The sequence below is a fragment of the Cebidichthys violaceus genome, unplaced genomic scaffold (genome assembly GCF_023349555.1).
Source record: "Cebidichthys violaceus isolate CVI_PGR_0920_01 unplaced genomic scaffold, fCebVio1.0.p SCAF_102, whole genome shotgun sequence".
NCBI classification, from domain to species: domain Eukaryota; kingdom Metazoa; phylum Chordata; class Actinopteri; order Perciformes; family Stichaeidae; genus Cebidichthys; species Cebidichthys violaceus.
In genome coordinates, this window is record NW_027176266.1 from 265,146 (window position 1) to 281,491 (window position 16,346).

A 16,346-nucleotide genomic window follows, 5' to 3' on the forward strand; every position below is an offset into this window, starting at 1 on the left:
CTGTTTACCTGGATTTAGCCTACCTAATGAGATTACACGAGATCAGATCAGTTCAACTGCAAATGTTTTCAAAGTAAAAGCACCAAGATTATCTTTGATTCTTTAAGTGTGCTTCTCACTTATTCCACAAAATCAACGATTTTTCCGACAGGTTTAATTAGTAGACTGTTTTACTCATATCAACACAACGGTCTGACTTATTCCCCCTGTCAAACCCCAAGAACACAATGATTACTTTTATTTAATGGCAAGAACAGAATGTGTCTCATGTCTGTCAAACATAAACGTGTATAGCCCCTTTTCCACTGCAGGAACTTTCTTATGTGGCATTGAACCTGTGATTAAAGAAAGTCGTTTTTCAATTGATGAATATCATGACATTAAATTGCTACATTCTATTTTATGTGTGTGCAGTGGTGGCAAATCATCAAATTGTTCCTTTCGTAATATTTTTGACTCTAGGCAATGGTGAAATTATTAATTCAATTATACTAATATTTTTTGCTAGTTGTGTCCAGTGGTGGAAATCAAATAATTTATAATAATATAATAATAATAATATTATAATAATGTTTAATATTATAATATTATAATAATGTATTTTGCAATGGTGGTTATTATTCATAAACTCATTATTTTGCTGCAACCTCAAGTTACTCCAGTAATGTTTCTTTAAACATTTCATTAAAAATCTCTGGTAAAAAAATATAGTATACTTAAATGAACATGAAAATGTATCATCCGGTCTGTAAAAGATAAGGAAACTAATTTTTTTAATCAACTTGTACAACCAACACAATCATTAAGGGCACTAATTGACAACTACATAATAAATAAATAAAATACACTGTATTTTTAATGCCATCTTTTAAAAATAGTGTCCTTCTCCTGATAACCAGGAGCCTCTTCAAGCCTGCACTGAAAAATGGCACTTGTGCATAATCAAGAAAATAGAAAATTACAATTTATTAATGCAGCTTTTAGATACATAAATATATGTGTATTATCTTAACGCATCTTACTCTCTAACACTCTTTTATTTGTATAAATAGTGTCTTTTTTTAAACATAAAAAAATGCATCACTGAGCATCCGCGACATCGTGTGACTGGAGGCTGGGAAGGGTGCTGGTCCAAAGGCGAACGAAACGTAGTCTCATGTCCTGTCCAGTGGAGCTCTCGTTCATCTTAGCATTGATGTCCAGGAACTGTGGTTCAGTGCTGGTGAATGCAGGCCAGGTCACAGGCACCTTCAGGTTTCCTTTGTTGGGGTTTCTGTGAAAAGAAGAAGAGGAAAAAAACATTTGTGTATCCATTCGTCGGAGACACCCCAGGCCAAAAACAAATGTTTGCACTGGTCAGTTTTGAGATTTTTTGAGAGTTTCAGACTAGTGGAAAGAAAACATTCGAAATACACATTTAGGTTGTTTATTTCACTTTGTCTTTTTGCATCTGTATATTTCTCCTAAATTCACCAAAAGTTACCATTATATAATGCTTCATTTGTGTATTCAAACAAACTTTTAGAAAACTTGTAATACAAAAAATAATTATCTTAATGTTAGTTATCAACTGGGGAAGTTTAATGGTGATATCTGTTAATTATTAAATATGTTTACCCTTATCACCCGTAGTGTCTTCAAAATGAATGTAATTTTACAATCCATATGTTTCAAGGCTGTTTTCTCTCAAGGAGTTTTATTCTCCTACTCTGAGCCAGAATCCTCCACTTCAGTGTTACTTACATACACCAAACTTTACAGTTTCACCTATGTTCTACAGGTTTTTAAAGAGAGGTTTGTTCATATATCGTGCATAGCCTGACTTATAGAACATTTTAGTAAAAAAGTATTCTCATTTATGGAGTGATAAAAATAGATATTTAAAATTCTCTCTGTAAAAACCTTTGACTCTGATATGTCAACAATTTTCAACCTGGCTTTATCCAATGTACAGATTTCGGTTCTGGAAATGTATGCCAATAAGCACATTTAATAAAATAATGGCCTCATTTGAATATTTAAACATACAGTTTACATTACATTACATTACATTACAGTCATTTAGCAGACGCTTTTATCCAAAGCGACTTACAATAAGTGCATTCAACATTGGTAATCAAAAGAACTACTAGTCACCAGAAGTAATTTCCTTTTCCAAACAAGCATCTAAGAGCATGAAGCAGAGCATAACTCAGAGCCAAAGTACAGTGCAGAAACAAGAAAAACAGTTAGTGCTATAAGTAGTACGAATACAATAAGTGCAACAAGCTGGTATGAAAACAATAAGCGCTAAGTGGAAGGCTCAGGGTAGCACTTCCTGAAGAGGTGGGTTTTCAGCCTGCGCCGAAAGATGGGCAGCAACTCTGCTGTCCTGACGTCAGTGGGAAGTTCATTCCACCACTGTGGGGCCAGGACAGAAAACAGCCGTGACCGGGTCGATCGGCCGCCAGGACCTCTGAGCGAGGGGGCGACCAATCGCCCCGAGGCAGCAGAGCGAAGTGGTCGGGCGGGGGTGTAAGGCTTGACCATGGCCTGGAGATAGGAAGGAGCTGTTCCTTTCACTGCCCTGTAGGCTAGCACCAGAGTCTTAAACTGGATGCGAGCTCTTACAGGTAACCAGTGTAGAGAACGGAGAAAGGAAGTTGTGTGGGAGAACTTGGGGTGATTGAACACCAGGCGAGCTGCAGCTTTCTGGACAAGCTCCAGAGGTCTGATGGCCGACGCCGGGGCTCCAGCGAGTAGAGAGTTGCAGTAGTCCAGGCGGGAGATGACAAGAGCCTGGATGAGAACCTGCGCCGTCTCGTCAGTGAGGAAGGGACGAATCCTCCTGATGTTGTAGAGCAGGAATCTGCAGGAGCGTGTAACGAATGAAATGTTTGCCGAGAATGACAGATGGTCATCCAGGGTCACACCCAGGTTCCTCGCAGTCCGAGTTGGCGTCACCACGGTATCATCAATGGTGATGGACAGGTCCCGGTGCGGGCAACCCTTCCCCGGGAGGAACAGTAGCTCAGTTTTGTCTAGGTTGAGCTTGAGGTGGTGTGTCGTCATCCACTTCGAGATGTCAGCCAAACACGCAGCGATGCGCGTCTCCACTTGGGTGTCACCGGGGGGAAATGACAAGACCAGCTGGGTGTCATCGGCATAACAATGGTAGGAGAAGTCATGCGAGCGAATAACAGAACCCAGAGATGTTGTGTAGAGCGAGAAGAGAAGGGGGCCCAGAACTGACCCTTGCGGAACCCCCGTAGTTAGCATGCGTGGTTCCGACACGGCCCCCCTCCAGGTCACCTGGTAGGATCGACCCGTCAGGTAGGATGCAAACAGGGAGAGTGCAGAGCCTGAGACGCCCATCCCCTCGAGGGATGAGAGGAGGATTTGATGGTTCACAGTGTCAAACGCCGCAGACAAGTCCAGGAGAATCAGGACAGAGGAGAGAGAGTTAGCTCTCACGGCGTGAAGCGACTCTGTCACCGCAAGGAGGGCCATCTCTGTCGAGTGACCCACTTTGAACCCGGACTGGTGGGGGTCCAAAAGGCTGTTTTGGTGGAGATAGGAAGACAGTTGGTTAAAGACAGCACGTTCAAGTGTTTTGGATAGAAAGGGTAGAAGAGAAACCGGTCTGAAGTTCTTGACATCAGAGGGGTCAAGTGATGGTTTCTTCAGAAGGGGGGTGACTCTGGCGGTCTTGAAGGCCGTGGGAAAGCATCCTGAAACAAGAGATGTGTTGATGAGGTGGGTGAGGAAAGGAAGGAGTTCAGTCGCAATAGACTGAAGAAGAGGGGAAGGGATCGGGTCAAGGGAGCACGTGGTGGGGCGGTTAGCCGTAACAAGGTTGAGGACCTCGTTAGGGGAGAGAGGAGCCAGAAAGGGTAAGATGGGGCGTGGAGATGGGAGGGAGAGCTGTGGGGGCAGGATTGGACAGGGAGAGAGGGGCTGAGAGAAGGAGGATCTGATATCGTTTACCTTCTTGTCAAAGAAGTTGGCAAAATCATCAGGGAGAAGGGAGGAAGTAGGAGGAGGGGGTGGGGGTTGGAGGAGTGAAGTGAAAGTTTCAAAGAGTTTTTTAGAATTGGAAGCAGAGGTTAGGATTTTAGAGCGGAAGAACGCAGCTTTAGCAATAGATAGAGAGGAGGAAAAAGTGGAAAGAAGAGCTTGGAAGTTAAGAAGGTCCTCCCGGAGTTTGCCTTTTCTCCATTTACGCTCAGCCTCTCTTAGGCTCCGTCTATCAGTACGCACTGAGTCCGACAGCCATGGGGCAGGTGGAGTTGGGCGTGCAGGCCTGGAGGTGAAGGGACAGAGTTTGTCCAAAGTAGAAGTAAGGGTGGAGAGGAGAAGATCAGTAGCAGTATCAGGGGATAGGAGAGAGAAGGATTCAGGGTCAGGGAGAGCAGAGGTGACAGAAGAGGAAAGATCAGCAGGGGAGAGGGAGCGGAGATGACTCCGGGTAGAAACCATGTGGGTAGGTGGAGGAAGTGATGGAGCAGAGGATAGGGAGAGGGAGTAGGACATGAAATAGTGGTCAGAGAGCTGGAGGGGAGTGACAGAGAGGTTAGCAGTAGAACAGTGCCTAGTGAAGATAAGATCCAGCTGGTTGCCGGCCTTGTGGGTAGGAGGAGAAGAAGAGTGGTAAAGGTCAAAGGAGGAGAGGAATGAAAGAAGAGGTTCGAGCTTGTCGGTCTGGATGTTGAAGTCACCGAGCAGGATGAGCGCCGAGCCATCGTCATGGAGGTGCGAGACTAATGTGTCGAGCTCCTCCAGGAACTCACCAAGAGGCCCTGGAGGGCGATACACAACAGCAATGGTGAGCTTGACTGGATAAGTGACAGTAACAGCATGAAATTCGAAAGAGGACGGGGAGAACTGAGGAACAGAGACAAGAGAGTATTTCCATTTTGGGGAAATTAGCAGGCCAGTACCACCACCCCGCCTCCCAGCTCTGGGAGTGTGAGAGAAAGAGTACACATCTGACAGAGCTGCGGGTGTGGTGGTGTTTTCTGGTGTGATCCAGGTCTCAGTTAGAGCAAGAAAGTTAAGGGAGAGCAAGGAAGCGTAACCCGAGATGAACTCAGCTTTCGGCACTGCCGACTGGCAGTTCCAGAGCCCCCCCGCCACCACTTGCTCGCCCCGAGCTGAGAGAGTAGGATAGATGAGGTTAGTGGGGTCACGGCTCCTGAAAGCTGCCCAATGTCTACGTGACCGCCGGGCAGAGGACCGGACAGAAATAGGATGCAAACACATGGTAGTACACGCTCGAGAAGTCTTAGCTTGACGAAGTTGGGCTTGAAAAAGTCGGCCTGTTGCCTTTGTTTGCCCGACGCTTAAAAGCTGACGCTTCCAGCAGTGGTTAAGTACAGCTATCTACTAATTGCTCATTGTCTGCCAGGAGTGGAAGCTCCTCCTTTGCAATCAGTGAACCAGGCTTGATCAAACAAGCCGTTTCAAACAAGAAGAAACTCAGATAGCACTTCACAACTGAGGCCACTGAGACAGGCCTAAGTACAGCTATCGAGACAGTTCAAAGCAGGTTACTTTAAAACAGGCCTAAGTACAGTTTAAAGAGCAAGAACAACATACTTATCAAATGCAGGTGAGTTTAGAAGTTCAGCTGGTCCACCAGGAGATGGATACACTGAAGTTAAAACTCAAACTGGATTACTTATATCCTTGAGAGGTGGAAGCTCCTCCTTTGCAATCAGTGAACCAGGCTTGATCAAACAAGCCGTTTCAAACAAGCAGAAACTCAGATAGCACTTCACAACTGAGGCCACTGAGACAGGCCTAAGTACAGCTATCGAGACAGTTCAAAGCAGGTTACTTTAAAACAGGCCTAAGTACAGGCATTTTGTACAGTTTACATACAAAACTTGTAATAGAGTTTATAAAGTTGGCAATATCTCTTTGTTAATTTTTTACCCCATTCCCCTGATGCAAAAAATAATAATAATTTTAATGTTTTTAAGAATTCAGTGTTGCGCATGCATTTACCCAGTTCTGGCGAAGTTAGTCCAGTAGGCAATGATGTAGCCCGACAGGTCTCTGTGTCTGTCCCCATAAGCCTTTGGTGTGGTGAAGGGTTTGCCAAACACGTACTGCAGGTCATCGGCGTGGTCAGCTCCCACCCAGTCATGGTAGGGTTTGCCTGGTCCGGCCATTAAACTGGGCTCAGAGAACAGGTAGGAGTAGGTACGGCCAGACCTGTTGAAGACCATCACAGAGTGTTTTTCGTGTGCATCGGTCCGGCATTATGTCCAAAGACATAAAAGACAGAACATACATATTTGAAGGGAGGAGAACCGAGCAGTTGGCCTCACCTGGCGTTAGCTGCATGCAGGTAGATGGCAGTCTGTATAGGAACCATGAAGATGTAGTCAGTCCCAATGTCCACAGCTGCTCTCCTAATGCTGTCCTGGCTGGGTGTTAATCCCCAGTTGGACGAATATTCAGCAAAGGCAATCTCCGAAGCAGCTGGCCCCATGTCTTTGGTATAAGCAGCAAGGAGCCTCTTTACATCTTCTCTGCAGTAAAACAATTAGACGGAGAGCTCTGTTAGAGGAAGCAACTCTGCCGTCTTTGGTCTTTCAACATTTCTTCTCATGATTTAACTTTAAGGGCCCACAAAGCAAAGTGCCTTCCCTCTGATGACAAAGCGGCCTTACACAGGAGTCTCTTGATTCTTGTCACCAAGGGAAGGAATGTCCTGTGAGGTGAAGAGGTGTCCGTCCATGTCATTGACCCCTGCGAGGTAGTCGACCTCAGCAGCGTTGTGGAACAAGTTGGCGGGCTGATCAGGGAGGAAGTCGCCGTCAACAACAGGAGACAGAAGCAGGTTTGTCACACCGGGATCTGAGAGAAATGGGGGACAGAAATACTGAGGTGTTGCCTCACCTGCACATATTTGCATGGTACTTTTTTACCCACCAGTGACGTAATACATTTCACATTATCATGTAGGCTGTCTGTTATTCTAATTGAAGCAGAAAGATAAGCAGAAAATGATGCTCACAGTCTGGGGAGCCTTCTGCGATGCGGGGAGCAGCCATGGTGAGAGTCCTAGCATCAGTGGATTTCAGACAGGCTGCCATCCGGTCGTCAGTGGGGCAGCCGACATTCTCAGCAACCTGAGCACATGTTTTTTAGTAGACTGGCCTGATCTCAGTTAAATTCTCAATGAAATGCTTCTGCCCTCCACTGACAACAGAACATGTCAGTGAGTGATGGTAGAAAAGTAAATATCAGCAGAGCGTGCAACAATAAGAGCATAGCAATAGATAGATTATTAATAATTTGATAATGACTAGCAACTTTCACAACAGTGTCTATGAAAAGTATTCAACCCCCGTGGAAGTTTTGAGTCTACCTATTTAGCTACATCGCTAACGATATTTCGACACTGCATGCCGATGTTTGTGCAGTAATGTTAAACTAAGAATGTATGTAACTAATATATCAGCAGATGTTTGGATGTAAAAAAATATTTGATTGATCTGTATCTCTACAATCTACTGAGGTCAAATGAATGATTCATATTTTCATGCTTTCAAGAGAAAGTTGACAGCAAATTAAGTGAACACAGGACACAAGAGGCAGGGAAATTCAAAATAAAACAGGAAACAATCTAAACAAAGTCAGAGACCGTGACACATACCTCCTCTGCAACCTTTCGTGGGTTCCTGTTCAGAGCCCAGGGGCAGAAGGCCACACCACTCTGGGAGATGGCTCTCTTGAACAGCCCTTTGTTGTGGGGGGAGAGAGTCTGCGCAGGAATGCATACATAGATAATACAGTTATTACTTGTGGTTGTGTTTTTTTGCTTATTTGACTGGCTTCAGTAAGGAAAAAAATGCATGAAAGAGCACGTTTCAGGCCTTTAACTTGGCACTTATGTCGTAGTAGTATATTCAAATACATACTGTATGTGCTATTGTGCATGAATGCTCCGAAAATATATTCAGAATACTTTGTAAGATGTTTACTAAAATATGTATTAATGCTTTAACCAATGTTATGCAGGAGGAACCTATACACCAACCAAATGGATTTTCTGAAGCCTGGCAACCCATAAATGCTTCTTATTAATGCATTGATTAAAATTAATTATTTAAAAAAACATGAATACAGTCATTGGTTGCAACCCCCCACACCTTACTAGAAGAATACTAAAGCTTCTCACCTGGAAGCTAACACTAGCTCCGCCTGCAGACTCTCCAAAGATGGTGATGTTGTCGGGGTCTCCTCCGAACGAACCAATGTTCCTGTGCACCCAGGCGATGGCGGCGTGCTGGTCCCACAGACCGTAGTTTCCTGTCGTGATGACAAACTTTGAATTGGCACAGCCAACAAACAGGCTTTCGGGATGCTTTTAAAGCTGACCCCACTTTATTCCAGTAACTGGATGTGAAGGACACAATGTGGACAGGTAGGAGAACCAGTTCCCCTCTAACTGCCCTTACCAGGTAGGCGAGAGTCCCCTGTACTGAGGAAGCCCAGGGTGCCCACACGGTATCCAACAGACACCACAATAACGTCGCCCTTGTCTGCAATTTCCTGACCGCTGTACAGATAGTTGTTGAGAAAATTGGCCCCCATTGAACCACCGACCATGAAGCCTCCTCCATAGAACCAAATCATGACGGGGAGACCTGATGACACTTTGGGTAAAAAAGAGAAGCTTTTTTACTTTACAAGCACAACTACTGTATCAGTGATTCAACCACTCATATAAAGAACAAAACAAAGGCTACCTTGTCGACCGTGAGGAACCCAGATGTTGAGGTGGAGGCAGTCTTCGCTTCCAAAACTTGAAGTCTGGAGCATGCTGATCTGGAGACATCTCGTAGCAAACTTAGTTGCCTTCAGTATACCTGGGGATGAAAATCAGATCGGTCATTCCTTCACAGAGATGCAGGGATGATTTTGTAAGTGTAAGTGAGATTTCCAAGCTGCTATCTATGCCATGGAAAGGTTGCATTCAAATGTTCAGCTCTGTTTGGTCGGATTGGGTTTGAACGCACCATCCCAGCCAGGGTGAGGTTTGGGTTTCTCAAATGTGCCAGGCTTGGCGGCGAAGGGAATTCCTTTGAAAACATCCACGGAGCGGAAAAGGCCGAGGGGGATATTTTGTCCCTGAACACCGCCTCCTTCTGTTTGTACCACGCCCAGCTAAAGACGGAGTCAGACAAGAACTTACACCTTCAATGAATGTGTAAAACAGTGATGTCTGCATACTGTTAAAAAATCCGATTGTGTAAATTGTAGCCTATATAAGGGTTAAACAGACAGAAAAATAAATGTGAAGCTATCCTTCCCCTCGATGCACATACAGTGTTATGAGAACAAACTCTTTGAAATTCGTTGGTCACAGAATGAGTATTTGAGAAATTGCATTCATTTGTTAGAATTTCCTACGTCAGCTGACAATTATCAGCAATCATAAAAAGTTGACGGGGGTGAAGTGAACTCATTATAAGTGAAGGCAGACACCATTCTCACATCCCAACAGTAACATTAGATTTGTTTTTTTGTTCTGCCCCCAAATTAGCCAAATATCTTTAAATCACAAAGAGCAGAATAATTACTCCATGCTAATCCTGTATGAGTTTGATTGGAATTCTAACAGACTTACGGAGGCTGCTGAGGCCATTCCCACAGAGAAGACAACAGCAAACAGAATCTTCAGTTTCTCCATGGCTGTCCAGAAACCAGCGAATGCCTCACCGGGTACTTATATGCACAAGCCCCCCCTCCCCCTGCAAGCAAATGAATATAGCTGTTTACATGTGTTACATAACCTTAACACACACTATCACCCTGTGGTCAATCTGGTGATTTGATCTCTAAACCTGACCTCTGACGGGAAACAGACAGGTGTAAACCATGCCGCCTCCATGCAAGGCAAGGTATTCCAATTAGCATATTGTGCGTTTTGGGATTTTATTTTTTCATTCTTAATTATTGATACAAGACAAGTCTGATTCTTCAATATTTTGGAGCCAAATCCAGTAGAAACTAATCTTCTAGTCTCTATTTTGTTCCACCGTCTTTTCATTTTGAGAACTGAAATTGCGATGGTGGAAGAAAAGCACAAAACTTATAGACCACACACAGATGTGCACATATTAAAGACACATTAACAAGCAGAAGAGAGAACGCCCAGCAGTTCTTCTGAAGTCGGTAACGAAGCAAATGTTGACTGTTGCATCATAGAAACCAGGTGGACTGATTCTCAGATTGGCAAATAACACACAGTTTGAGATTAGATAAAACCACAGAAATAGCCCCACACATGTGAAGTACCGTTGTTGTTGAAAAATCTATTTGAATTCAGTATTTTTTACTCATGGTAGAGATTATGAGAGGTAAAAGTACTACTTATTTTGAAATCAATAACTATATTTTGCACATTTGTATACTTCTTTCACATAAACCTATATATGAAACAAAATATGCACAGTCAAACACTTAATGCCTTGTATCTGCATCTGTTGAGACAATAATAATTAGTGTATCTGCATCTGTTGAGACAATAATAATTAGTGTTTGATCAAATGAACAAAACTTAATGTGGGCATGTCTCTTCCATTGTTGGGGTATTGATGTATTAAACAAGTAGTCCTTCTTCGTTGTAGTTTCACCATGGCAGACCTACGTCAGTGACATCTGCTGTCGCATCATAATTATGTAGCTTAGTGAAAGTGTAGTCAGATTCTCTGAACACCACGGTTGTCTTTTCCTAACTCCTCATGAATTCTCCTTCACATCTTTCCTTGACCCCATGACGTTTTCCATAGAGGTCAAGGAAAAGTGGTTAGGAATTGATGTTAGGAGGTCATTTTTGGACTTTCCAACTGCAGCCCATATCTTATTGCACCCCCATTGAAAGCAGTCTAGAGCTGGGCCTGCTGAAGAGCCTTGATTATCAACACAAAATAAAACCAAGGAAATGTAAATTGTGTTTGTGATCAATTTATTTTTTCATGGACCAATACTGATTTGATACTTCAGATCTATCGGACCACACTGCGGGTGCACAGGTCTTCATTCTGAGATGGTCATGGGAAGCTTGGGTAGGACGCTGGTCCAGAAATGCACGTAACGCATTCTCATCTTCTGTCCCACATAGTTGTTGTCCATCTTAGAATTGATCTCCAGGAACTGGTGTCCATCGCTGGTGAATTTAGGCCAGGTAACGGGCACCCTCGACTCTCCTTTGTTGGGGTCCCTGTGGACAGAATCAAAGAAAAGGGTAACTGAAGTGACACTGTTTTAGTTTTCTACCTCATTGTCTGAATTAGGTTTGCTTGATATCATGAAGTTCCCATGACGAGTGTCTGCAGAATTATACCCGGTTCTGGCAAAGTTGGTCCAGTAGGCGATCATGTAGCCAGAGACGTCACGGTGGCGAGGCCAGTACGCCAGAGGTGTGGTGAAAGGCGTTCCGAACACGTACTGCAGGTCATCGGCGTGGTCGGCCCCCATCCAGCTGGGGTAAGGCCTGGCAATGCCGCCCATACGGTTGGGCTCAGAGAATAGGAAGGAGTAGGTACGACCGGTTCTTCGTTGAGACAAGAAAAGAATAGGGATGTGATAATGACAACACCGAGGTGAGAGCTACAAAAATAACGATCAAATTCAGCACTCTAAAAGCTGAATTCTTCTGCAGGTTCTCAGAAGTCTGCTTATAATGACAGATGCAAGTTATTTCAACGCCCTGCAACTCTCCATACCGATGCTTGATGCTACTTTTTGCAGTGAGGCCACTAAATATAAAATACTGCAGGCTTTATATTTATGGAAGTTGGAGTGTGCTATGAGAATAATCACTAACCTTTTCCGTGGTACATTAAAAGTAAATTAATTACTTGATACATAAAAAAAACATTTCAAAGTAATGAACTTAATATGTATTTAAATCATGCAATCAAATAAATATAATAAAACCATGATTGAATGTCATCATATTATGCTGAAAAGTTAAACTGCTGAAAACAATCTTAAAATAAAAAAAACTTTTTCTATTAAAGGTCCAGTGTGTAGGATTCAGTGGCGTCTAGGTTGAGGTGGCAGATTGCAACCAATTGAATACTCCTCTACTCAGCCATCCTTTTTCAACACATTCTCCCTCCCAGCTCATCAAATACAGACACTTTGTCATTGGCCCTACACTTCAAATTATGACGCTCTAGGTACCCCTCTAGCGACAGTTTCCACTCACTACATGCATAGAGTCTTTTTAAAATAAACTTCCGTCTTCACAGGAAGTTAGTTTTAGGCAACAAAACAATTCAGTTAGGGTTTAGGAAAGGAGCGTGGTTAATGTTAACTCAACGGGACACGAACAGCGGAGTCCTGGACAAAAGTCCTGTTTGTTTATAACCCATCCTTCAGGTAACGTATACATGTGAAAGGCCCTCTCTAGAGCCAGTGTTTGGTTTGTCTGCTCTGGGCTACTGTTTCAGGTGATTATACACTACTAAAAACATAGTTATGAATACTGTATTCCATTTCTGATAATAGATCCTGCTAAATCCTACACACTGGACCTTTAATCAATGTATCAATCTGTCACATCTCAATTAGTTTTGCCAACTGCTTTACAGCATGGTTGAATTTCATCCACACCTAAAACACAAATCTGTCTTTAAAACTTGAGATTAAAAACACTTTAAGGAAATGAAAGGAACCTTTCACTCAAATTAGCAAAGGTGATAAATATTTTCCCTTTGATGAACCACTCATAGGCCAGTTTAAGGTCTCTTTAAATTGATTTTCAATGGTCACCCTTAAGATTAAAAAAGGTTAAGCCCTGGTTTTTATTCTCCAGCTTCAAAAGCAAGGTGTTGAACAAAAGGGATTATCAATAAACTGACAGCGACGTCTGTATAGCAAGATCTTATCCTCACATGGCGTTGGCAGCATGAAGGTAGAGGGCGGCCTGAGTAGGAACCAGGAAGATGAAGTCTGTTCCAATTGCCACAATGGTTTTCTTGATGGTCTCCTTGCTGGGGTTTGAGCCCCAGGTTGAGGTGTATGTGGAGTACGCGTGGTCCAAACCAGCCTTGCCCTTCTTAGTGTACGAAGCCAGGAGCCTCTTCACGTCCTCGCTGAGATCAGGTTTGAAAATTAGGTTTGATAAAACACCACAGCACCACAGCTCCAACAAAAGTGCAACACTCTTCTTTGGGTAGACATGTTGTAGAATTGTCAATGTTTCACACGGTGATCAAATGCCTTAAACTCACATAGGGGTGTTCACCAGGGGGGAGTTGATTGTAGGAACATCTAAGCCAGTGAAGAGGTGTCCGTCCATGTCGTTGACTCCAGCGATGTAGTCGATCTCAGCCGCATTGTGGAACAAGTTGGAAGGCTCATCCGGCACAAAGTCGCCGTCGATCACAGGAGACAGGAGCAGGTTGAAGAGAACGGGGTCTGACAGAGGCAGATACAATGAGATACCTACCATATACAGCTCTAACTATGTTTTAGACATAACTGGAATTTCTAATTTCCTATTTGCTAGATCTGCCGTTGTTATGCTTCAAATACGTATATAAACCTAAACTCTTGATATGAAAGGAATGGAAGCGTCAATCGACATCTCAAATTTGCTAGTTTGAATAAAATATATAAGTAAGTAAGTCAAACAGCCAGCACATTATGGGCAGCTTTCGAAATTTGACACTGGCGTGCACTGTAGAATTTGCTTGCATGTTGGTGGTCAGTTAGCCATTGGGTGTAGTCTTTGCTGTGTGTATAAGTGTACATTTTAGAAGACGTTAGGCCACTAGTCGTTGGAGGTCTGCTTGGTGTGTTGGGGCCAAGTTCTCGTTCAAATTTAGAGCACATTTAGAATGAATTTCCAGAAAATCAGCAAAAACAAAATGCTAATTATTGTCATTCACGACTGTTATGTGAGCATTATGAGTTGGACGCATCAAGATCAATTTAATACAATAAATATGTAGTGCGCAGTTTCTCTGGTGGAGTGCCATTATACCATTGCAGAAGAAGCAGGCTGACTTTTTAATGTCTCAAAAATTCATTTTAGACAATGAAAATGTCAAGTAGACTGTATGGAGTGCAGTCCTTACTATCAGGTGAGCTGGAAATACTGAGAGAGCCAGCCAGCGTAAGCAGCGCAGGATCAGTCATCTTCAAACAGGAAGCCATAGTCTGATCGGTGGGGCAGCCGACCTTCAGAGCAACCTGGGGAGAGGGTTTAAATTCTCTGTTATACCACGTTAACCATTCCACAAAAGTGTTGCACAGTAGAAATAAAACACGTCAAGAGTAGCCGTTGTGCACCTCCTCAGCGAACCTTCGGGGGTTCCTGTTGATAGCCCACGAGCAAGTGGCGACGCCACTCTGGGAGATGGCTCTCTTGAACAGCCCTTTGTTGTGGGGAGTGAGAGTCTGTGGACAGTCATAAGACATATTTCAGTATGTTTTTGGTTATTTTTTTAAACAAAGTTAGATTCAAATTTACAAACTGTGAATTTAATTAGAATTTCAAATCCATCATCTATCTACACCCAGAATAAAAAAGAAAGAAGCTTCTCACCTGGAAGCTAACACTAGCTCCGCCTGCAGACTCTCCAAAGACGGTGATGTTGTTGGGGTCTCCTCCGAACGAGCGGATGTTCCTGTTCACCCAGGCGATGGCGGCGTGCTGGTCCCACAGACCGTAGTTTCCTGTCGAGTATCACATTTTTCCCTCAATCAAGGAATTTAAATTTTAATGGTGAAATACATAAAATTGGCGGGGAAGCCAACGTCTTCTAATTCTGTCACAGTAGTGAGAAAAGAAACCGGCTCCTACCAGGTAAGTCAGATTCTCCGGTGCTCAGGAAGCCCAAGGTGCCCACGCGGTATCCCAGCGTCACCACAATAACATTTCCTCGGTCTGCAATCTCCTGCCCGCTGTACAGATAGTTGTCCAGGAAGTTGGCACCCATCGAGCCTCCGGCAAGGAAGCCTCCCCCGTAGATCCAGACCATAGTGGGCAGACCACTGGACACTAGAAGAGAGAAAATGGAAGCCAGTAGTAGTGTGGATCTAATATGGATGACACTCTGTGGACTTCTCTCAGTCTTTACCTGAGCTGCCGTGAGGAACCCAGATGTTCAGATAAAGACAGTCCTCACTGCCTCTGGTGTCGGTCATGATGAGGTTCACCTGAATGCATCTGTTCCTGTACTCGGTGGCCTTCAGAACACCTGATGAGAGACACACGCGGTGTAAGAGCAGGGTAAGACATACATCAACAGTTTAGGCTCATCTACCTCGACAGCGAGAAGAGAAAACATTTTCCAATACATTTGATTCAAACTAAAAGAAAAAAAAGTGGCGGAATTGGCTGCCGGAAAGCTCTGGCTATAATTGCTAAAGGAGCACACATATCTTTGTGGTGTGAATTTATCACGTGAGTTATTGGTGTGAAAACCAGCATGTGAGAAGTTCGGCCAGTCTACCCACCATCCCAGCCCGGGTGACGTTTTGGTTTCTCAAACCTTCCTGGGATGTCAGCGAAGGGAATCCCCCTGAAGACGTCCATGTGACGGCGGAACCCAAGACGAATGTTCTCGCCCTGCACCATACCTCCCTCTGTGTGCACCACCCCGAGCTACAGAAGTTAAACACAAACATCTTCATTTACTTTAGTTTTTCACACGGAACTACACCAAATGACGTGTGGCATGCTCCATTTCAATTTTAATTATCAGTTTCCTTTTGGCATGATTTGTAAAAAAAATGTTTTAAAAATGTGTAATTTAAAATTCAATCAATCATGTAACACAGCAATTTAAAGAATGCTAATTACAATTAACTAGGTGAGAAATATCTTGTGACACAAATGTATGAAGACTTTTTTTCCCAATATAATATAATTTATCAATGTTTGATGGTTGAAAAATGAACAAATAATTACACTTTCTTCAGAATAGAAGCTAAATTGCAGGAAGTATAGCCCACTTTTCACACTAAACAGAGCACTTGAACACATGGTTCTTTGGATACACTAGAAAAACACACTTACGGAGGTCGCACAGACAGTCTCCAGAAATGCAGCAATGGCTACCAAAATCCCCAGCTTCACCATCATGACTAAACTGTGATAACCAGGTTGATAGTCGGCCAGGTTTATAAGAAAGGGGAGACTCCTCCCCTGAACAACATCTGACCAGTGTGTAGTCAGTGGGTGTGCTTTTCCCACTGTTACATAACACGAAATATTTAACCACCACAGCACTTTCCTGAAACACTTTCCATGGATTACCTCTAACATTTTAAAACCTCTCTGGCTGAATCAAACTAACATATGTAGTGATCAAATAAAGATTTAAGCC

General features: G+C 43.4%; 2 protein-coding genes across 2 annotated transcripts; both read right to left on the minus strand.

The window, feature by feature from the left end:
• Positions 1–747: 747 nt before the first annotated feature.
• On the minus strand, positions 748–9,715 carry LOC137886828 (bile salt-activated lipase-like). The gene is made up of 11 exons (XM_068729481.1): positions 9,626–9,715; positions 9,015–9,162; positions 8,745–8,864; positions 8,454–8,651; positions 8,174–8,304; positions 7,649–7,756; positions 7,007–7,121; positions 6,660–6,846; positions 6,315–6,518; positions 5,989–6,198; positions 748–1,273 (listed from the first exon to the last, which is right to left on the minus strand). The coding sequence occupies exons 1-11, from the start codon at positions 9,686–9,688 to the stop codon at positions 1,081–1,083; spliced, it is 1,677 nt and encodes a 558-aa protein (XP_068585582.1). The 5' UTR covers positions 9,689–9,715; the 3' UTR covers positions 748–1,080.
• Positions 9,716–10,949: 1,234 nt separating this feature from the next.
• LOC137886992 (bile salt-activated lipase-like) lies at positions 10,950–16,127 on the minus strand. Its single transcript, XM_068729743.1, has 11 exons — positions 16,037–16,127; positions 15,475–15,622; positions 15,096–15,215; positions 14,819–15,016; positions 14,561–14,691; positions 14,305–14,412; positions 14,091–14,205; positions 13,242–13,428; positions 12,903–13,103; positions 11,345–11,554; positions 10,950–11,221 (listed from the first exon to the last, which is right to left on the minus strand). Exons 1-11 carry the CDS (start codon positions 16,100–16,102, stop codon positions 11,038–11,040), a joined length of 1,668 nt encoding a protein of 555 aa, XP_068585844.1. The 5' UTR covers positions 16,103–16,127; the 3' UTR covers positions 10,950–11,037.
• Between the last annotated feature and the right edge of the window lie 219 nt (positions 16,128–16,346).

Bases quoted from the DNA above. Each gene is read 5' to 3' on its own strand.
- LOC137886992 (XM_068729743.1), bottom strand. From the start codon at position 16,102: ATGATGGTGAAGCTGGGGATTTTGGTAGCCATTGCTGCATTTCTGGAG. The intron at 13,429-14,090 runs GTAAGGACTGCA...TGCCTCTGTCAG, and splicing joins TATTTCCAGCTCACCTGATA to ACCCCGTTCTCTTCAACCTG. The intron at 13,104-13,241 runs GTGAGTTTAAGG...ACCTGATCTCAG, and splicing joins CCCCTGGTGAACACCCCTAT to CGAGGACGTGAAGAGGCTCC.
- LOC137886828 (XM_068729481.1), bottom strand. From the start codon at position 9,688: ATGGAGAAACTGAAGATTCTGTTTGCTGTTGTCTTCTCTGTGGGAATG. The intron at 7,757-8,173 runs GTGAGAAGCTTT...ATTCCTGCGCAG, and splicing joins GAGCTAGTGTTAGCTTCCAG to ACTCTCTCCCCCCACAACAA. The intron at 1,274-5,988 runs GTAAATGCATGC...TTCTTTTCACAG, and splicing joins ACTAACTTCGCCAGAACTGG to AAACCCCAACAAAGGAAACC.